The sequence below is a fragment of the Oncorhynchus kisutch genome, linkage group LG6 (assembly GCF_002021735.2).
Source record: "Oncorhynchus kisutch isolate 150728-3 linkage group LG6, Okis_V2, whole genome shotgun sequence".
Taxonomy (NCBI): Eukaryota; Metazoa; Chordata; class Actinopteri; order Salmoniformes; family Salmonidae; genus Oncorhynchus; species Oncorhynchus kisutch.
In genome coordinates, this window is record NC_034179.2 from 16,654,915 (window position 1) to 16,677,026 (window position 22,112).

Below are 22,112 nucleotides of genomic sequence, written 5' to 3' on the forward strand. Positions count from 1 at the left end.
GTAAATTTCTCAATTGTAATTACTTCACCACTACTGGCCTATTTATTGCCTTACCTCCTTACTTCATTTGCACACACTGCATACAGATTTTTCTATTGTGTTATTGACTGTATGTTTGTTTATCCCATGTAACTCTGTGTTGTTTTTTGTTGCACTGCTTTGCTTTATCTTGGCCAGGTTGCAGTTGTAAATGAAAACTTGTTCTCAACTGGCCTACCTGGTTAAATAAAGGTAGGGGTAAAAAATACATTATGGCCTTTCTCTTGCATTTCAAAGATGATGGTAGAAAAAAAATGCAAAAAAGCACATGTTTTTTTCTTTGTATTATATTTTACAAGATCTAATGAGTTATTACCCTACATTCATTTCACATTTCCACAAACTTCAAAGTGTTCCCTTTCAAATGGTATCAAGAATATGCATATCCCTGCTTCAGGTCCTGAGCTACAGGCTGTTATGTTTGGGTGTGTCATTTTAGGCGAAAATTGGAAAAAGGGGGCGGATCCCTAAGAGGCTATCGATTGCCAGTGCTGTTTTGGCAACTGATTGGACAAATCCTATCATATGACACTAAGTTTGCGGATGACGTTGGCTTACTGTTTTTTTTCGCAGTTTCGGACGGAGAGAAAGCCTGGGGGACAGGTAATACAGAGATTACTTTGAATAATGGATGTCGCTATAGGTTAAAAGAAACAAGCAATATTGGGACCGGTAATGTTTGATTAATAACAAGTGGACCGTTTTGTCCCTTGGCGTTTGGAAATTGATAGCTAACTGGACGAGGAAGAAGCTCTTTTGACAAGCTAGCCAGCATAACACGATACCGTTAGCTTGCTAACGTTAGGCCAAGGCCATGGGTTTTTTCGTGTACTAAACACGAATCTTATTTTCTGAAAATACACCCTAATAATATGTCAACTAGCAGCCACATAACCAGCGGACTAGATTGACTGTTATCGTAAACTATAGCTATTTGTCTTGGGTGCTGTGCAATTTATCTAGCTAGCGAATGACGTCAGTAAAACAACTTTGCAACCAAGCTAGCTAGACAACAATGGCAAGCCGGTTTCAATAATTATGTAGTTAGCTACGCTATTGCTTATTCCGTTTCATTGCTGTCTAGTTTGCTTAAATGTAACAAAGTGTTTGTTTGCTATTAGCTTGCTATCAAGCTAGCTTGTAAAATAATTGAATCAACTAAATTGGTGTCCTTTACAGTCAGGAGACCAGGTTCGAACTAAGTCAGTCACCAAGAGGTCATGGCTAGAAGGGATCTAGTTCTTGTCACATTAACGTCAGATTTGACTTTTTGTGTCAGGTTAGGCTAATTAACGCAGCAGTTTGGGATAATTCATGTAGTAGGTTGGGATAAATAAACCGTCACAAGAGCAAGATTAAATAGGGAGTGGAAAGGCTATCAGTAGAAGGGTTATGACAGGGCATTTCAACTATATTCTTATGTGGGCCTTCTAACTAAGCCTGTGATCATCATAGAGGGGAACATAAGGCACGCCAATGCGCCAGAGAGTCTTAGCATTCAAGAATGTGTCATAATAGCTAGAGCCAAATTCATTGGTAGGAAATAAATTAAACATGCCACATTGGCTTCAAAAACGGCCAGAAGTTTGTTTACTACAGTGAGTGTTTGATTCTCTGTTCTCCAGGATGTTGTCTCTGGTTTTGAATCTACATTTTATGAGCTGCATTTTAAAACCGAATATGAATTAATCTGAGATGTTTATATATGAAACTTTGATAATTTCAAGTTTATCAGTTGTAAACTTGATACAGATGATGAATGCAACATCTACCATATTGAAATCAAATATATCAATATTGAACGGATTGAATTTCAAAATGAAATGCAATATTTATTCAATTCAGTTTCAAATCGTGGAATGAAAGTTAAATTTCTGATTTCCATGATTCAATTTGTGCATTACAAATTCAAAAATATTCAATTCAATATCCTAATACAAATAAAGAAATATGGAATCCAAATGCAAATTTTGTTGGCACTGAAATCACTTCATATAGGCCTATCATTTGTTGGGATAATTTAACTGTTAGTACTGAATTTGGTAGTATAAAACCTTCTCCCCTTTCATGTCAATTTTGGTCACATCTGTAGCTAGTTGAACAATTGTTTTAGCAAGTCCATGAATGTTTACTTTGCTTTCATGTCATGTTAATCCTATTTGTTGTTTTGCTTTTATTTGCTAACTTTTCCAGACTGTTTTTAAGTATAAAGAAGGCCTCCACTAATGTTATGGTTTGCAGCAGTGTTGCAGTTATTCTCACACTAACTCTTTTTAGACAAATAGGTCTATTTTGACAATATGGACTATGTCTAGATTCTGAATGTTTCTTATTTATTCAACATAAATAAATATGTATCTCAAAAGTACCCCATTTGATTTAGCTTATTTGTTAGACATATTTGTGACAATATACTCTTCAAACACGTCAAATTTCCAGAGTGATCTCTCTGGCACTTTTAATGATATGACTCATTTTATACATAGAAATGAGGTCATTAACCAATCACATCCCTCCTTTAGGATTAAACATTCAACAAATTACCAGCAGAGGGAGTCCCCTTTGAATCCATTTTCCAATTCACTGTGTTGGTGGTGCTTATAAAATGTATCAAATCTTCAGAATTAGTAGTGAGCCCACTGGAAATCTGATGTACTTGTAGAGTATATTGTTCCAAACAATGTCTTCAAATGAACAAAATCAAAAAGGATACTTTTGAGATGTTTTATTTAATAGGCAAGTCCGTTAGGAACAAATTCTTATTTACAATGACTGACTACACTGGCCAAACTTTGATGATGCTGGGCCAATTGTGCACCACCCTAAGGGACTCCCAATTACTGCCGGTTGTGATTCAACCTGGATATTAACATTCATATTTCTTATGTTGAATGAATAGATTTCATGTGAAATTCTATTTCAGAATTCAGGCCTCTTGACTTTTTCAATGTTTTGTAATGTTACAGCCTTGCTCTAAAATTGATTACGTTGTTTTTCCTCCTCATCAATGTACAAACACTACCCTATAATGACAAAGCAAAAACAGGTTTTTAGACATTTTTGCAAATGTGTACTTAATTTTTTATTTTTTTTACTGAGATCACATTTACATAAGTATTCAGACCCTTTACTCAGTAATTTGTCGAAGCATCTTTGGCAGCAATTACAGCCTTGAGTCTTCTTGGGTATGACGCTATCAGCTTGGCACACCTGTATTTGGGGAGTTTCTCCCATTCTTCTCTGCAGATCCTCTCAAGCTCTGTCAGGTTGGATGGGGAGTGTCGCTGCACAGCTATTTTCAGGTCTCTCCAGAGATGTTCGATCAAATTCAAGTCCAGGCTCTGGCCACTCAAGGACATTCAGAGACTTGTCCCGAAGCCACTCCTGCGTTGTCTTGGCTGTGTGCCTAGTGTCGTTCTGTTGGAAGGGGAACCTTCGCCTCAGTCTGAGGTCCTGATCTCTCTGGATAAGGTTTTCATCAAGGATGTATCTGTACATGTATGAAACTTGGAAACATGAACACACTAGCTAGCTCCATTTGAACAACTGACTCGAGAAACGCCTGCTCAACAAACTGCCGACACAGGCTGTGAACAAGCGGTTCGGTGGCATTCTCTCTTTACTCTGTCGCCACCATGCTCGACTCTATGTACAAGAACCACTACTTCGATGCAGACAAGAAACAGGATTTACGTGAAATGTTACATACACCGCTGGACAAGATGGAAACGGACACATTGACAGTGCACACCGAGGAAGAGAAGCCACGGACAGACAGCTGAAACGTCACTGCTTGACATGTTTGATGAAATCCTGGTTGAGAATGAAACAAATGAACAATGAAACAGCACAGGAAGTAAGTGAAAGAAATAGGTTTTGATTATGTTTTACTGGTAATGGGGACATACGTGAATGCCAAAAACGTTTTGATCTCTCTCTCTCTCTCTCTCTCTCTCTCTCTCTCTCTCTCTCTCTCTCTCTCTCTGTGTGTGTGTGTAACTGTTTATTTAACTAGGGAAGTCCGTTAAGAACTTTTTTTTTTACAATGACTGCCTACCCCGGCCAAACCCAGACAACACTGGGCCAATTGTGCGCCGCCGCCCTATGGGACTCCCAATCACGGCCGGATGTGATACAGACTGGATTCGAACCAGTGACTGTAGTGAAGCCTCTTGCACTGAGATGCAGTGCCTTAGACCTCTGTGTCCGTGTGTGTCTTAACTATTTAACTACTAGAGTGCTTAAAAGGACGCAAAACAATTAAATATCGGTATCAGGTTTTTTGGCAAGGAAAATATCGGTATCAGCCAAAAATGTTATCGGTGCATCACTACTGTCTGAGTGACCATTGGGCACCTGGTCACTTCCTTGACCAAGGCCCTTCTCCCCCGGTTACTCAGTTTGGCCAGGTGGCCAGCTCTAGGAAGAGTGTTGGTGGTTCCAAACTTCTTCCATTTAAGAATGATGGAGGCCACTGTGTTCTTGGGAACCTTCAATGCTGCAGAAATGTTTTTGTACCCTTCCCCAGATCTGTGCCCCCTGTCTTTGAGCTCTACGGACAATTCCTTTGACATCATGGCTTGGTTTTTGCTCTGACATGCACTGTCAACTGTGGGACCTTTTATATAGACAGGTAGCCTCAGACCTTTCCAAATCATGTCCAATCAATTCAATTTACCACAGGTGGACTCCAATCGAGTTGTAGAAACATCTCAGGGATGATCAATGGAAACAGGATGCACCTGAGCTCAATTTCGATTCTCATAGCAAAGGGTCTGAATACTTATGTAAATAAGGTATTTCTGTTTATTTTCACTTTGTCATTATGGGGTATTGTGTGAAGATTGCAGGGGGGATACATTTTTTTGAATAAGGCTGTAACATAACAATGTGATAAAAGTTAAGGGTTGTTAATACTTAGTGACTGTACTCTAGGGCTGAAGTCAACTTCATCAGGATCTAAAAAAAAATGTTTGCAATGCAAATGTAGAAAGCATGTTAAACATTCTTCCTTTCAATTAAGTTTCTATGTGAGAATTGCCAGAATAATCTGAGGTACCAAAAATATTTTTGGCTTTGCTGGCATGGAATCACCCAGTAGGTTTAATCGAACCTGAAAGTAGACCATCAGTCACTCTTTGAAACACAAGGCGCCAAATTAAAAGTTGCAATGTTGTTATTTTCTCTCTGTAGTGATGGGTCAGGAAGCTGGCAAGCCAGCCTGGCCCAAACCACCTGGTGGACATCAGACAATCACAGGAAGGCGATACGGCAGGAGGCATGCATACGTTAGCTTCCGTCCAACCTCTGCCAAGCACAGGAACCCAGCCAGCGTGGAGGATTGGCCCGATACGGAAATGGACGGTGTCCGTAGAGCGCATTCCATATGTACGTTCACAGTGCAATAGATAAATATGACTAAGTCCCATTTGCAGTGTATTGAATAGCTGAGGGTCAAGCTTGTAGGCTATTTGAGTCAGGCCTATATTTCTACATGATATCAAGGTCAACAAATCAATTGAAGTTATGTTTATTATTTCTTTGACATCATGGCAGACCACTAAGCAACTCCTGTAGTGAGCAGCAGCATGTGAATAAGTGCTGCACCCACTGCACCGGGGCAGGTTTGGATCCATTTATCCTGTGACATGGAATTCAGTGTGAGCAGCTAAGCCTATAAACCCCAATCTGCTCCATAAATGGTGGCTGGCTGTAGCTGCTGCATGCTATGTCAGTATTTAGCAAGTATAATAGTTGTGTATTGGCAAGTCATGGTAATAGTAGATGTTTTAGCTGTAACTAAATGCCTTTCTCCTTTCTAGCTTCAAAAGGAAACATCTCCTCGATGCTTCACGCCATCTTTCCTGTCTCATCGAATTCGGTTCACCCAGAGGTGAAAATCAAATCTGGCAAAGATCCTCCCCACAAGAAACAGTCAACTTCTAGGCAGTCATCGGAAGCCCACTCCATCCACTACAAAAAGAGTGACCAACCTGTAGCCTCAGACCAGGACCAAAATGGTGGCTCGAAGAAAAGTGCAGAAGCTAGTGCATGGCCTATCCCCGAGGACGAGGACAGCAACCCTTCTAATTCCAGCATATTGAGCATTGTAAATATTGATGCTTACGAGCCGGACAGTAGTGGCGGCGAGGATGAGGGGGGACAGGGTTCTGACGAGTCTCACGGTCTCCAGAAAAGACTGGATGACATGATCTTCGAGCTGGGTAAAGAGTTTGACTATCTCAGCGGTTTGCACTCGTATTTGTACACACAATCTAGTGAAGGGACGACAGACTGTTCCCTCAGAGACACTGAGTCAGTGAAAGATTCTAGAACAGATCCTAGATCAGATTCTAACACAGAAGAAATCCCTCTTGAGTGGAATATATCAGAACACAACAGAACAGATCACCTGGAAATCAGCACTGAGTTCCGAACACCAGAGGACCTAGCAACTGTTGGCCCCAAAGGTCCTGCTGAGTTGGGGAACGACGACCAGAGGGGGACCCAGTCAGAGATGGTGGTTAGGCCCAAAATTCGTAAGCAGACTAGTGAAACACACCTGGAGAAGTGGAAGAGTTCTCATGGCGAGGAGGCACACTGTGGCTCAGCCAAACAGGCCACCAAGACCAAGTGTGTGTCCGCACCGCCATTCTTCCTGACACAAACGGAAAGGCCAAACCAGGAGTTTCTCTTTGATTACCCTCCGACTGATTCATATGGGCTTAGCCCTATCGAGAGGAGGGGTGAATATGGAGAAGCTTGTAGCAAATTTATTTCTGATGATGAAAAGGACATCTGGGAAGAGCTGGAGGACTTCAATGAGACGGGTGTTCCTTTCATGAAGGCTGAGGAAAGGTTTAATATACCTTTTATATTGTCATTTTTACATATCACCCTTTTATTGCTCATAGATTGTAGTAAAATAGTACAAGACCGTGTGTGTATATATTAGTGTATTTGTGTATATATATTTTATATATAATGGTCAGTGGGATCTAATCATAAGTGTTGGATTTCTGTGATAGGAAAATATCAGTTTAACATTCCACTATAGTTTATCTGCATTTGGAATTATACATAAATGTTAGACAAGGCATTTTCTAGGTCTCTGATGATCATTGACTTTGCAACTCCCAATCCTATTGTTGCCTTTCTGTGAAAGTGTGAACACGAAGCTGTCTGTTGTCCTGATAGTGTCAACTGAGGGTTGAGGAAGCGGAGGTTGCTAGCGAAGCGCATGTGTTTTTACTGCTGAGACCTCTCTGCTAAGCAGATTAGGTGGGGGTGCTTACTAGGTGGACTGACGCATGTGTGTGTTGTGTGTCTAGCTCGGAGTGCAGCGAGGGGGAGTGGTCAGCCTTGTGGACGTCGGACTCTGGCCTGGAGAAGGAGCGTGGCTCCAGTCAGGAGAGCTGGGTGACGCTGCCCGGCCTGGACGAACTGCACAGCAGCAGTCTTGAGGACGTCCCCGAGCTCAGCCTGCCCCCTGAGTAAGCAGCAAAATACGGGTCACTCCTGATAACTGCAACATAATACAGCGTTATACGGTCACTTATGATAAATGCTATCAATGGCTTGGGAGTGGCCTAAATTCATGTACTAATCTAGAGTAATGCAGATATGAGTAGTTAAATGGGGAAGTATTAAAATTGGGACTGGGGGACCAGTGCATTTAACTATGTATATCTAATGTATACTATATATTCTATAGTGTATAATGTAATTGGTAAGCACAGCCAACCCTCAGACACCTCCATGTGTTAATGCTGTGATGTGGAACCAAGGTGTGGGCTGGAATAACGATTAAGTGGCACAGCAGCACAGTCTCCAAGCAAGGTCTTACATTAATAAATTAAATCAGTTGAGGTAGGCTGAATCATTTCCATGGATAATGATTTGATGATTAACTAGCTAAGATATGCCAACTACTGTACATGTATATCATTTAATCAAAGGGCACAAAATGGAAATGATTGTTTCTTATTGGACAAGTCTCTCCCTGTTTGTCAGTTTTCTTCAGTCTGGTGCCCAATGAAATCAACCCGTGTGTGTGTGTGTGTGTGTGTGTGTGTGCGCGCTCTGTGCAGGGAGCCGACCCCTCTGGAGGAGGGAGAGATACCGTGGTTGATGTACAACGAGGAGACGGGCAGCAGTAGTGACGAAGACCCAGATGGCATGAGTCACTTTGTCCACCCAGGCCTCTTCATCCTGGATGGGAACAACAACCTGGAGGATGACTCCAGCTTGAGTGAGGACCTGGACGCTGAGTGGAGGTGGGGAACAATTTGGAGTTTTAACTCCAAATTGTGAGAGATAGATGGATAGATTTCTATTGTGATTTTGTGATCATTTTCTGGAGGTGTGTAGAATGTTTGACATTTTACTCCTGTAATGTACTTTGATGAGTTGACATTTGCAACGTGGTAGATGTATGCAGGGCCAGGAGGTTTCCTGACCAGGAATAACGTTATCTGAAAAATAATAATTTTTTTGCTTCATCTTAGGTTGTTAGATGACTTTGGAGAGGGCTTTGGGATGGCCCAGGCTATCTCCTATGTGGATCCTCAGCTCCTCACATACATGGCTCTTGAAGAGCGTCTGGCCCAAGCTATGGAGGTAAGGCTAAAACCCTAGACTCTTACTATGACACAAGTCACTCTAATCAAGTCCACATGACACAAGTGCAGACAGAAAGGTCTTAGGATCATATTTGTTCACCATTCCATCTCTAAACGTTTTTGTTTCAAGTGTGCTTTTCAAGATTGTGCCATCCTATGTTGACACATTGAGCTCCTGCTCATCTGACCTAGAGTTTATGATGCTAAACTACCACCCCCTCCCACTATATGCAGAGGGAATTCACATGTGGTATCACAGCTGTGTACATATCGCCACAAGCAAACACCAAGGTGGCACTCAGCGAACTGTACAAGATCATTAACCAGCAAGACTTGGGTGACTTGAACCTAGCCCGCCTAAAGCAAATTTTCCCAAAATATTACCAACCTGTATCCTTCCCCACAAGAGGATCCGCTGTGCTTGACCATGTATACACAAACATCCGTACAAAGCCTTCCACCGCCCCACTTCGGCCAATCAGATCACGTCTCTCGGTTCCTACTCCCCGCCTACAAGCAGCAACTCGAGGGTGCCACCAACACAGATAATAGTGAGGTGCTGGACAGAGGAGGCAGACTCTATGCTGCAGGATTGTTTAGAGAATACTGAATGGAATATGCTCAAAGATTCGTCGACCCAGGACTCATCCATCAACATTGAGGAATACACATTGTCAGGCTTTATTAGGAAGTGTGTTGGTGATGTACCCACACTAACAATCCGGACATACTCAAACAAAAAACCCTGGATGAACGGAGATATCCGTACAATGCTGAGAGCCTGTACTGCAGCATTCAATGTCAGCAGAACGAACTCCGACTTAGGAAGGCAAAAAGACAGACTCAATCTTGAATTAATGTACGTCCAATCACTCACATCGCATGTGGCAAGGACTACAGACTATCAAAGACTACAAAGGTAAATCCAGCTGTGCGGTACCCACTGACACCTCCCTCCCCAATGCACTTAACACATTCTATATGCTTGCTTCGAGGCAGACAATACAGAGCCATCCAGGAAGATTCTCGCTGCTCTGGGTGACCAGGTGCTTCTACTCTCCGAGGCTGACGTGAGAAACTCAAGTGTGAAGAATCACAGCCGCCGGCTCAGGCATCTTTGGCTGCATCTTCTGAGTGTGTGCTGACCAGCTGGCGGGCGTCTTTTCGGACATCTTCAACCTGTCCCTGGCCTAGGCTGTAGTGTCCACCTGCTTTAAGGAGACCATCGTCCCAGTGCCAAAGAAAAAAAAACCGTCACGCTAACCTCTGTCATCATGAAGTGCTTCAAGAGGCTGGTCATGGCCCACATCAAAGCCAGCATGCCAGGCACACTGGACCCACTCGAATTTTCCTACTGCTCCCACAGATCCACGGAAGATGGCAGTAACACATTCTGGAGGAAAGGAACAACTACATGAGTGCTGTTTTATTGACAATAGTTCAGCATTCAACACTATTGTTCCCTCCAAGCTCGACACCAAACACTACCCTTTGCAACTGGATCCTGGACTTCCTGATGGACAGACCACAGGCTGTGAGAATTGGCAACAACTCCTCCTCAGCCCTCTGCTGCACTCCGTTTACCTACGACTGCATGAACTTTGCCCCTCACCAACTCTATCACGTTTTCTGACGACACCACGGTTGTAGGCCTGATAACCAACAACGATGAGTCGGCCTATAGGGAGGTGGTAAGTGAACTGGCATTGTGGAGTCATGAGAACAACCTCTCCCTCAACGTCAGCAAAACAAAATAATTTATTGTTGACTTAAGGAAACAGAGGGAACATTGCCCAATCCACATCAATGGGACTGTAGTAGAGAGATACAAGTTTTAAATTCCTCGGTGTCCACATCACAAGGACTTGTCATGGACCAACAACAGTGTCTCTACTTCCTAAGGCGGTCCTTTCCAAATACTACCGCTGCACCATCGAGAGCATCCTGACCGGTCGCATCATTGCTTGGTACAGGAATTGCTCTATCCACGACTGCAAGGCCCTCCAGCGGAGGGTGAAGACTTCCCAATACATCACTGGGACCATGCTCCCACCCGTCCAGGACATCTACTCGAAACGGTGGCTGAGGAAAGCATACAGCATCAAGGAACTCCAGCGGAGGGTGAAGACTTCCCAATACATCACTGGGACCGTGCTCCCACCCGTCCAGGACATCTACTCGAAACGGTGGCTGAGGAAAGCATACAGCATCAAGGAACTCGCACACCCCAGCCATGAGCTTGTTCACTTCTTTACCGTTGGGCAGACGGTATCGGAGCATGAGGCCTGATACCAATGGGCTCAAAAACTGTTTCTATCTATAAGCCATGTGACTGCTGAACACATGCTCTGATTCTCCCCACCTTAGCACACATCACAACTGCTGCTACCAGACTTATTATATTGCTTGTGTAAATATTGTACTATAAATTGTGCCTTCCTGTATAATACTTATCCTAGAATATATTTTATTTTTCTTGTTGTTGCATTGTCCAGAAGGAACCTGCAAGTGAGCATTTCATTGGACGATGTATACCATGCATATCCCGTACATACTACTAATAACTTGTTGCTGTCTGTACCCCTTCTTAACAATGTTTACCTACCTACACTTTAATTACATTGTACGCATCCATGTAAATACATAGGGACGTTGGCACCTGATGTTGTTGTGGTTCACAGGCAGCTCTAGCCCACCTGGAGTCCCTGGCCATTGATGTGGAGCAGGCCCACCCTCCGGCTACAGAACAGATTATAGAGTGTCTGCCTCAGATCACCATATTGGAGGACCCCACTGGTAAGTTCACATTGCTAGAAGACCACAGTGTTAGGACCAAACAGACTAGCCCTTCCCTCTGCTTCCTTTGAATTGGCTGTGTGCAATTTCCCATTTTAGCGTTGACAACGAGACTCCGTCATTCTTGGTGTAAGAGGTGAAATACTGCTAAATGTGCAATACCTTCAAGGATTCCATCAATGTCATAATTCACAATGCTCTTTGAAAAAGATCAAGCAAACCCATATTTCCAGTGGTGGAAGGAGTAAGATTAGTTATTTTAATGTTGACATGTGCTAGCTAGTGTAAATGGCCTAGCTAATGCAGTGGTTAATACCAACATGGAGTGCCTTTTGTATCAGGATCAAAAGACATATAATTAGTGGGACTGTCCACTCTGTAAATCCCCACCCTCAGTCTTGCACTAATTTTTACTATTAGCCGGCTGGACCGGCAATCCAGTCCAGACTGACACTGAAGGAAACCAGCTGCTAATATATGGACTCAGAGCACTGTGCTCATTAGTCTGCATGAAATGGATCATAAAGACATCTGCAGGCTGTTTGTCTCAACACATCGATGTATTCCATATGGAAATATTCTGTTACTGATCCAATGTTGATTAAGAAAGGCGATGTGGTGTCACGATAAGAAATAACTTGCCATGCGTAAAGCAATGCATCGTATGAATGATGGGCACATAATGTAAATGTGTCCGGTTTCTCGTCAAGTTTGACACGCCGCGTGTCCCCGGGAATAAATTGCGGTAAGCAGGTGTCGAGATGGCCGCCATTTGTCATGCCGTGTCAGAGCGAGCGGTTCCATCTGTGTGCTTGTGGATCGAGTGAATGGAGCCTGATGGAATGTAAACGTGTGGGGCTGTGAATACAGAACAGAGTGGATGAGGCCGGGGCTGCAGAACATGTAGTGACAAATGGCCCAACGCCACTCTCGGACACTTATGATTAGTTCTTCTTGTGCGCCTCTCTTTATCCTTGTCTTTCTCTCTCTCGCCTTTTTCCTTTCTCTCTCTAGGTCAGGAACATTGCTGTGCCATCTGCTGTGGTGAGTACGTCAAAGACGAGATTGCAACCCAGCTGCCGTGCCACCACATGTTCCACAAGATCTGCGTGACTCTCTGGCTCCAAAAGGTATGTGTGATTGACTGAGGGCCTCTGTGTGTGGAGAATAACTTAGTGAAGCCCATTCAGACTCTCCTTCCTAAAGCCTTTATGTACATGGCCTGTACTGCACATAATCATGTAATTTAAATGTGCTTTAAGTGATGAGGGTGGTGGCATCAGCCTATATTCAGTCTAGCTCCTGGTCTGTGTCAATGTATTTTGAGTGATGATATGGAAATGTTTATACTGACTGTTATGGTATCTTTTCTCTCTAGTCTGGGACTTGCCCTGTCTGTCGTCACATACTGTCACCTGTTGTCATGGAGACCACTGCTAACACCTCGTTTGTGTCGGATCAGGACATCCCACCGTCCACTCACAGCACAGCCGGAATGCGGTGAATCCACTGGTTACCAATCAACAGCCAGAAAAGAGGCCTGCAACGCTTCAATGAAAAATAATTCTTATTACTTTTTCTTTCATTGTCGCTCTCTGCAATGTAACTCTATGAATGAGATTGAATTAGTTCTGCACATGTAAACAAGATCTATGTCTGAGAGACAGTTCAGGCTTATTTTCTGAGAAAATATTATCTGTATAATGTCAAGTCTTTGTTACAAATGTATGTTTTAATGAAGGATATGAAATGAGGAAATTGCAATTTTTGTTTATCCTAGATTTTCGTTAAAGCATTTAAGATTTTACTTGCACATTTTTAATACAGATGAAAGCATTGCTTATGTCCCTCACATTGTACTAACTTCAAAATCATTTTGGTTCCAATGTTTCAATAAAGGCTGTAGTGTGGGTAAGTCTTGAACTATCAAAACCAATAACTTCCTTATGAAGAGTTTGTATACATCCACTGTAGAAGCCATTCAGATAGTTGTTTCCACAAGAGATTTAGCACACCACCTTTATTTCTCACAATGTAAGCGGATCATCAAATATGTATTCTGAATAAGGATTTCAAAGATAATGGTGTATATTAATCAGAAATAATGTGATCTGTTGAATTCAAAGAGCCAAGAATGTATTTTTTTTTTATTGCAAGTACACAGTATAAACAATGACAGGACATGATTGTGAAAGCTAAATCTAACAAGGGGCATACAGGTGTGTAATAGCAAACACATTCAAGGACATTTTTCAATTACAACCACACTAGCTACAGTAATTCTTATTACATAATATGGGCTAACTATAACAATGTGATACTCATTCAAATCCAGTGCATTGTTCACTTGTTACTTTAGATATGGTCTTTATTCATAGGGAAGCATGTTGGGCTAAACACAACAGTACTATTGTGTCTGTCTTTTTAACATGGCCAAAAGTGCAATCAAAATAAGGTCTGTTGTGGCAATAAATATCCCAGCTCTTTAAATTAGTCTGACACACATCAAATAACAATAAGCTTTAGGAAAATAGCTCAGTAAAGTATTCAGACCCCTTGACTTTTCCCACGTTTGTTACGTTACAGCTTTTTAAATCCTCATCAATCTACACACAATACCCCATAATGACAAGGCAAAAACAGGTTTTTAGAAATATTTGCTAATTTATAAACTTTACATAAGTGTTCAGTACTTTGTTGAAGCACCTTTAGGAGCGACTACAGCCTTGAGTGTCGCGACAAGCTTGGCACACCTGTATTTGGGGAGTATCTTCCATTTTTCTCAAGGTCTGTCAGGTTGGATGGGGAGCATTGCTGCACAGCTATTCTCAGGAGAGATGTTTGATCAGGTTCAAGTCCGGGCTCTGGCTGTGCCACTCAAGGACATTCAGAGACTTGTTCGGGAGCCACTCCTGCGTTGTCTTGGCTGTGTGCTTAGGGTCGTTGTTCTGTTGGAAGGTGAACCTTCGGCCCAGTCTGAGTTACTGAGCACTCTGGAGCAGGTTTTCATCAAGGATCGCTCCGTTCCCTCGATCCTGACTAGTCTCCCAGTCCCTGCCGGCTGAAAAACATCCCCACAGCATGATACTGCCACCACTATTCTTCACCGTAGGGATCGTGACAGGTTTCCTCCAGACGTGACATTTGGCATTCAGAACAAAAGGTTCAATCTTGGTTTCATCAGACCAGAGACTTGTTTCTCATGGTCTAAGAATATTTTAGGTGCCTTTTGGCAAACTCCAAGCGGGCTGGCATGTGCTTTTTACTGAGGAGTGGCTTCCATCTGGCCACTACCATGAAGCCTTGACTTGTGGAGTGCTACAGAGATGGTTGTACTTCTGGAAGGTTCTCCCATCTCCAGAGGGACTCTGGAGCTCTGTCAGAGTGACCATCGGGTTCTTTATCACCTCCCTGACCAAGGCCCTTCTCTGATTGCTCAGTTTGACCGGGAGGCCAGCTCTAGGAAGAGTGGTGGTTCCAAACTTCTCCCATTTAAGAATGATGGAGGCCACTGTGTTCTTGGGAACCTTTAATGCTGCAGATATGTTTTGGTACTCTTCCCCAGATCTGTGCCTCAACACAATCCTGTCTCTGAGCTCTACGGACAACTCCTTCGACTTCATGGCTTGGTTTTTGCTGTCAACTGTGGGACCTTATATACACGGTTGTGCCTTTCCATGTCATGTCCAATCAATTGAATTGACCACAGGTGGACTCCAAGTTGTAGAGTAATCAAGGATCATCAATGGAAACAGGATGCACCTGAGCTCAATTTCAAGTCTCATAACAAAGGATCTGAATACTTATATAATAATGTTTATAATTGGCCAAAACATTTAAAAACCTGTTTTTGCTTTGTTAATATGGGTTATTGTGTGTAGATTGCTGAGATTGATTTAACCCATTATACAATAAGGCTGTAATGTAACAATGTCAAAAGTCAAGGGGTCTGAATACTTTTCGAAGCAACTGCACCTTGAAATGCTGTGAAGCTGGCCTTGGAGTACATACCAGAATGCTAATGTTAATGCAGCACAATACTTTCACATTGAATTGTGAAGCTTAAATACACTTTCACTCAAAAACAAATGAGTGACAAACTGAATGACAATTCCATTCAACACAAGTGTAATAATGGTCTGTATCATATATTGGCCAGTAATGTAGAGCAGATTTTTCAACTACTCATGGGGAAATCTAGACTTGGTCACTTCGCATGAGAAGAATACAAATATATATTTTTTTAAACCATAGAACAAATTCTATAAAAAGAAAATACTGGCAAATATTTTAATACACTAACAGGAGACAAATGAATATAAAATACTCATGATAGTATTTAAGTGTCTCAAATAAATAAGAGTTACTGAAAAAAGTGTATGCCTTTCAAACGTGTTAAACAGAAATATCTTGTGCTCATCAACCAGTAGTTAAGATGTAAGCTCCCTTCGCCTATTCATTCTACACCTTTCTCTTGCTAGGTTGTCTGGAATGCAAAAACATTTTAAATATCAGGAGGTCATTTGACTGGAGAAATTAAGAAGAAAAATGTACTCCTGTCAACGAACCAAAGTCTGTCTCAAATGACACCCTATTCGCCATATTAGTGCACTACCTTTGGCATATTAGTGCACTATATAGGGTGTAATTTGTGACACAGTAAGATGAGGATACAGGATAGATGAGCAGGAGACATTGTATAATAGATAGGAAAGAGGATTTTTCCAAAAATCTTTTATACATACACTAAAAATTTACAAACAATCCATGCAGATTCAGAAGCAAAACAGACAATGTTTTCTTTATCGAATACATCATTGGAAGAAACACTTCCAATAGAGATACACACAAAACGTGACCTACATTTGCATAAAATAAAAGTTATAGCATCTACAAGTATTTACAAAATACAGGAGGAATGTTTTTTGAAAGACAAGAGTTCCATCATTCTAATAGGAGTGAAACTGATGGATGGATGTGGACGTGTTACTTCACAGAAGATGCTTTTGAAGACACGCTTGGGCTGTCAGCACAAATGGCACCCTCAGAGAAATGACATCATCCAGGAGTGGCTGGAATAGCGAAAATACTATATTAGGGAACGGAGAATTACCTTGCCAGGAAAACTAGACCATAGGTATAGACTAGGCCCCAGAGTTCTCTCTTGGTCATGTCGCATGGTCAGATACAACTCCTGGCCATAAGTATACTTAATGAAAACAAGTTCACTGTTCATTGCTATCACTGTTCAATTGTCTATCAACAATTTAGAACAGTAGTTTTTTAATTTTTTAAATCGAAGTAAAAAAATACCACAAAAATGAATGCATGAAAAATGGAGCTCCTTAAAACTCTCGTAGCTAAGTCAGATAGTACAGTTATGGTACATTCTAATTGTCAAATTATGAGTATTGAGCTTGTAACAGACTAAAATGTAGAAAATAGTCAGCATTCTGGAGGGTCTGAAACATTTAAGAATTATAAGTAAAATTATATTAATTCTAAATAAATGGCCTTACTGCAATATTTCTACATCACAAAGACCAAACAATTATAGGAAAAGGGTGTCACAAATTGCACTTATCCTTGTACGTTAAACTCAAAGGTTTTCTACATTAAATAGTGGGCATGAAGAGAATACTTTAGGAAATCTTTGGACAGAAATGATTCACAGATCTCAAATCAAACTGTCACATCACAATAAGACTTTAGAGGAAGAAGAAAATAGTTATTGCTGAATGTGGAAAAGTCAAGCTCGGGACAAAAACAGGACACTATACCCTTTGGTATAAACTGTTATGTCCTTGGGTAGGAACTGGTTCTCAAACCCCATCTGTCTCTACGGAGTGCCAGACTCCTTGGCATTTTCAAGTCATATTACTCATCTAACCTTAACAGGACCAAACTCAGGGCCCTAAAAAAAACTAAAAATTGTGACATTTCTCATTATCGTGGCTATGCCCGAGTGATGACCAATAGCAAAACGACAGAAGTCATATGTGCAATGGAGCATGATGAATTGTATCTATTGTACACATGTTTGTGTGGTTATGTCTCAAAACACCTTCAGTTGCAGAGGTTCAGTAAGAGAAAGGAATAGAAATAAAGGAACACCAGGTTTAAAAAAATAATAATACTGTCATATTTTGACAATGATCCAAGCTAAGCAGAGATCTCTCTCCTTGATAATGGCTCAAAACAGTTGCCTAGGCAAATAACACAGTGATTTTGTGACAAAGTATACACCGTGAGTACAATCACGACAAGTAGCATCAAGGCTGTAACGTTCTGTGGTGTTTCTCTCAGGTTGTAAGGGGGTCATGACCTGGTCCACCTTCCCCTACCAGGTTGCTATTTCTTCTTGATCGAGGCCAGTTCTTTCTGAAGGTCGGCAAACTTTGGCCGATTTTCAGGTTTGTACTCCCAGCACTTCTGCATGACTTTGTAAATCTCCTCAGGGCACTTTGTTGGACAGGACATTCTGTAATCTAAGATGGGGGGAAAGACAGACACAGAGGGAAAATTACATTTAATTTCCTAGGATGGATCGAGGCAGTATAATCAGGGGTATAAGTTTAGAGAAAAAAATGACCATCCAACACAGTTTTCTTCATGACTTCTTGTAGTTCAAGTAATTGTCTCTATAGGGCCAACTCCAAAGCAAAAGAACAGACAGACATCCCCCTTAAAGTAATCCTTTGAGTTCTCTCATCCAGACGAACAGTTCTTGTACTGACGTTTCTTCCACAGGCAGTTTGGAACTCGGTAGTGAGTGTTGCAACCGAGGACAGACAATTTTTTCGCGCTAGGTGATCCCGTTCTGTTTCCACTTCACAATAACAGCACTTACACTTGACCAGGGCAGCTCTAGCAGGGCAGAAATTTGACAAACTGACTTGTTGTAAAGGTGAGCTCCTCAGTAAGGCCATTCTACTGTCAATGTTTGTCTATGGAAATTGCATGGCTGTGTGCTCAATTTGATGCAACGGGTGTGGCTGAAATAGCATAATCCACAAATGTTGGCTGTGTAGCGTTGTGCCGTCTTATATCATTAGCAAGACCTCTACCTACATATACAAGGTACAATCTGTTGATCACTGAGGGAGGGTTCACTTATGAATTATCTTGTCAAGAGGTAAAAAATAATACTGGAGAACAGACACCTCTGTCTACTGGCCTGACAATAAGCAACAGAGGAGTTGCTTATAAAGCACAAACAGATCCGGCTACCAGGCTAATAGAGATATTCTGAGATCAACACAACACTGAATCCTTGGAGGGATGTCTTCTTACCTTTCTCCACTTGCTCTCTGGCCTGCTGGTTGGTCATCCCTGGGTAAGGACACACTCCTAGACTAAACGTTTCCCATAGGAGGATGCCAAAACTCCACACATCACTCTCCGAGCTGTATCTCCCTGGAACAACGACCAAACACAACCCCACTGTCTCAGCCATCAAGTATTGAAGAAATGCTGTGTTATCAAGAAGAATTGATCAAACTATGCTACCTCCTGCAGAGCTACAAATCATATACTCCCAAAAGAACATCGTTATTGAGTTATTTCTACAATATGTACCCTTTGAGGGGTAAGGCTGTTAAGGCCTATAAATCTATTTGAAGAAATTGGTGAAAAAGAAAGGCCCTCCAGTTTACCATAATTCAAAGCCTCTGGAGCCGTCCACTTGATGGGGATCTGTTTGAGGCCAGACGACGAGTAGATCCCATCGTCCTCTTGTCTTGACATCCCAAAGTCACTGATCTTCAGCAGGTTGCTCTCTCCCACCAGACAATTCCTAGCCGCCAGATCCCTAAAAGGAGAGGGATTTATTTATTTTACCTTTATTTAACGAGGCAAGTCAGTTTAGAACTAATTCTTATTTTCAATGACGGCCTAGGAACAGTGGGTTAACTGCCTGTTCAGGGGCAGAACGACAGTTTGTACCTTGTCAGTTTGGGGGTTTGAACTTGCAACCTTCCGGTTACTAGTCCAACACTCTAACCACTAGGCTACCCTGCTGCCCCAATAATAATATAATTTCACTTCCACTCTCCCTCCATCCTCCTCCAACAAATGTTTACTTGTGAATGCGCCGAATACAAATGTGTAGACCTCACAGTGAAATTCTTACTTACATGCCTTTAACCAACAATGCAGTTTTAAGAAAAATAAGTGTTCAGTAAAAAATACAAGTTACAAATAATTCAAAAGCAGCAGTAAAATAACAATAGCAAGGCTATATACAGGGGGTACCGGTAGGGAGTCAATGTGTGGGGAAACCGGTTAGTCGAGGTAATTGAGGTAATATGTAGATGTAGGTAGAGTTAAATTTAGTGGTAGAGAGAGAGAGAGAGAGAGAGAGAGAGAGAGAGAGAGAGAGAGAGAGAGAGAGAGAGAGAGACTGTTTATGACAGATGCTAGCCATATTGGCAGACAGGAATACTCATCATGGACATTAACATGTTCCTATTAACAATATGCCATGAAATAAATGACTGAAATAGTAGGCAATCGGGACACCTAAAACCAACCAGATTTGTAACAGATGGGGAGCTCCACTACCACTGTCCATGTTAAGGTCACCATACTGTCTGTAATCTGATCATGTGAACATTTCTACTTTGCAGAGAGAAAAGTCATCCACCAGGTTTGGTTGGCCCTGCTGCAGGTGGCTGGGATGACCTGGTACAATGTGTGTGTGTGTACACTACGGGGTTGTGTGTAAGTATGTGAACATGTGTATGCCCCGTATATGCGTGGGTGCGACGTCCGTGTGTACACACTCGCAGGACAGATTGCGCCCTGCATCCCTCCCATTTCAATTTCATTGCCCTCATCTGCAGCCCCTCTGTGAGAAGAGGCCTACAGCTACGCCTGTATTTTTCAAAGCGCTTCTCCTGTCATTTCTGCTGACTGCCGGCACCGAGCCACAGAGTTGGGCTAAATTAGGCTGTCACTCAGGGAGACTGGCCCCGGTGAGATAAGTAAGAGCAATGCACCGGAGATGATTTGATAGCCCTGCTGTGCTGAGATAAATGTAAGACTGATTGCAGCAACAGCTGCAGCACCTCTCTCTCTCTCTCTTTTCTTGCAACTGTCTGGATTGCTGGAGAAACTAGTTTTGACCTGAAAACACAATCTCAAATTGGCCAGGATAGAGCGATATGGCTCAGGGCTTGGTGTGTTACCATCAAAGGTGACAGTATTGTAAACTGCATTAAGCAGAGAGAGATACATGTTCTTCTCTCACATATCTTACTTTAGGGGGTTTAAATTCAGTTAGATTTGTAAATCAAATCTAATTTTATTTGTCACATGCACCGGATACAACAGATATAGACCTTACAGGGAAATGCTTACTTACAAGTCCCTAACCAACAATGCACTTAAGAAAAAATTAAACTTAATGATTTACTGAAATAAACTGAATAATAAAAAATAAAAAAATATATATATTAAAGAGCAACAAAAAAATAACAGTAGCGAGGCTATATACAGGGGGTACCGGTACAGAGTCAATGTGCGGGGGCAGTCAAGGGAATTGAGGTAATATGTACATGTAGGTAGAGGTAAAGTGACAAAATGCATAGATAATAAACAGAGTAGCAGCAGCATAAAATGGGGGTGGGGGGACAATGCAAATTGTCCGGGTAGCCATTTGATTAGATGTTTAAGAGTCTTATGGCTTGGTGGTAGAAGCTGTTAAGAAGCCTTTTGGACCTAGACACTTGGCGCTCCGGTACCGCTTGCCGTGCGGTAGCAGAGAGAACAGTCTGACTAGGGTGGCTGGAGTTTTTGACAATTTTTAGGGCCTTCCTCTGACACCGCCTGGTATAAAGGTCCTGGATGGCAGGAAGCTTGGCCCCAGTGATGTACTGGGCCGAAGTCACTACCCTCTGTAGTGCCTTGCGGTCGGAGGCCGAGCAGTTGCCATACCAGGCAGTGATGCAACCATGCTCTCGATGGTGCAGCTGTAGAACCTTTTGTGGATCTGAGGACCCATGCCAAATCTTTTCAGTCTCCTGAGGGGGAATAGGAGTTGTCGTGCCCTCTTCACAACTGTCTTGGTGTGTTTGGACCATTCTAGTTTGTTGGTGATGTGGACACCAAGGAACTTGAAGCTCTCAACCTGCTCCACTACAGCCCTGTTGATGAGAATGGGGGCGTGCTCGGTCCTCCTTTTCCTGTAGTTCAAATCAAAATCAAATCAAATGTATTTATATAGCCCTTCGTACATCAGCTGATATCTCAAAGTGCTGTACAGAAACCCAGCCTAAAACCCCAAACAGCAAGCAATGCAGGTGTAGAAGCACGGTGGCTAGGAAAAACTCCCTAGAAAGGCCAATACCTAGGAAGAAACCTAGAGAGGAACCAGGCTATGTGGGGTGGCCAGTCCTCTTCTGGCTGTGCCGGATGGAGATTATAACAGAACATGGCCAAGATGTTCAAATGTTCATAAATGACCAGCATGGTCGAATAATAATAAGGCAGAACAGTTGAAACTGGAGCAGCAGCACAGTCAGGTGGAAGTTGAAACTGGAGCAGCAGCATGGCCAGGTGGACTGGGGACAGCAAGGAGTCATCATGTCAGGTAGTCCTGGGGCATGGTCCTAGGGCTCAGGTCAGTTCACAATCATCTCCTTTGTCTTGATCACG

At 42.3% G+C, this 22,112-nt stretch overlaps 2 protein-coding genes across 4 annotated transcripts in view; one reads left to right on the forward strand and one right to left on the reverse strand.

Moving 5' to 3' along the window:
• The first annotated feature begins 515 nt into the window (after nt 1–515).
• Nucleotides 516–13,392, forward strand: LOC109892412 (E3 ubiquitin-protein ligase Praja-2). Its single transcript, XM_020484923.2, has 9 exons — nt 516–642; nt 5,233–5,427; nt 5,862–6,897; nt 7,371–7,532; nt 8,130–8,315; nt 8,547–8,658; nt 11,342–11,456; nt 12,471–12,586; nt 12,835–13,392. The coding sequence occupies exons 2-9, from the start codon at nt 5,235–5,237 to the stop codon at nt 12,958–12,960; spliced, it is 2,046 nt and encodes a 681-aa protein (XP_020340512.1). The 5' UTR covers nt 516–642; nt 5,233–5,234; the 3' UTR covers nt 12,961–13,392.
• A 190-nt stretch (nt 13,393–13,582) lies between these two features.
• Nucleotides 13,583–22,112, reverse strand: part of LOC109892414 (tyrosine-protein kinase Fer-like) — a 41,469-nt gene continuing 32,939 nt past the window's right edge. The window contains exons 17-20 of one of the 3 annotated variants that reach the window (XM_031826299.1): nt 19,112–19,266; nt 18,750–18,872; nt 17,801–17,944; nt 16,155–16,528 (exon numbers count right to left, since the gene is read on the reverse strand). In XM_031826299.1, coding sequence (XP_031682159.1) covers nt 17,808–17,944; nt 18,750–18,872; nt 19,112–19,266 — 415 coding nt within the window. In that variant the 3' untranslated portion in view covers nt 16,155–16,528; nt 17,801–17,807. Of the gene's footprint in view, nt 17,945–18,749; nt 18,873–19,111; nt 19,267–22,112 lie in introns of all 3 variants that reach the window. The other 2 variants (XM_031826298.1, XM_031826300.1) reach the window with 2 other exon arrangements.

Excerpts from the sequence above, each read along its gene's own strand:
- LOC109892412 (XM_020484923.2), top strand. The coding sequence starts at position 5,235 with ATGGGTCAGGAAGCTGGCAAGCCAGCCTGGCCCAAACCACCTGGTGGA. Across the intron at positions 7,533-8,129 it reads GAGCTCAGCCTGCCCCCTGA|GGAGCCGACCCCTCTGGAGG; the intron begins GTAAGCAGCAAA and ends CGCTCTGTGCAG. Across the intron at positions 11,457-12,470 it reads CATATTGGAGGACCCCACTG|GTCAGGAACATTGCTGTGCC; the intron begins GTAAGTTCACAT and ends TTCTCTCTCTAG.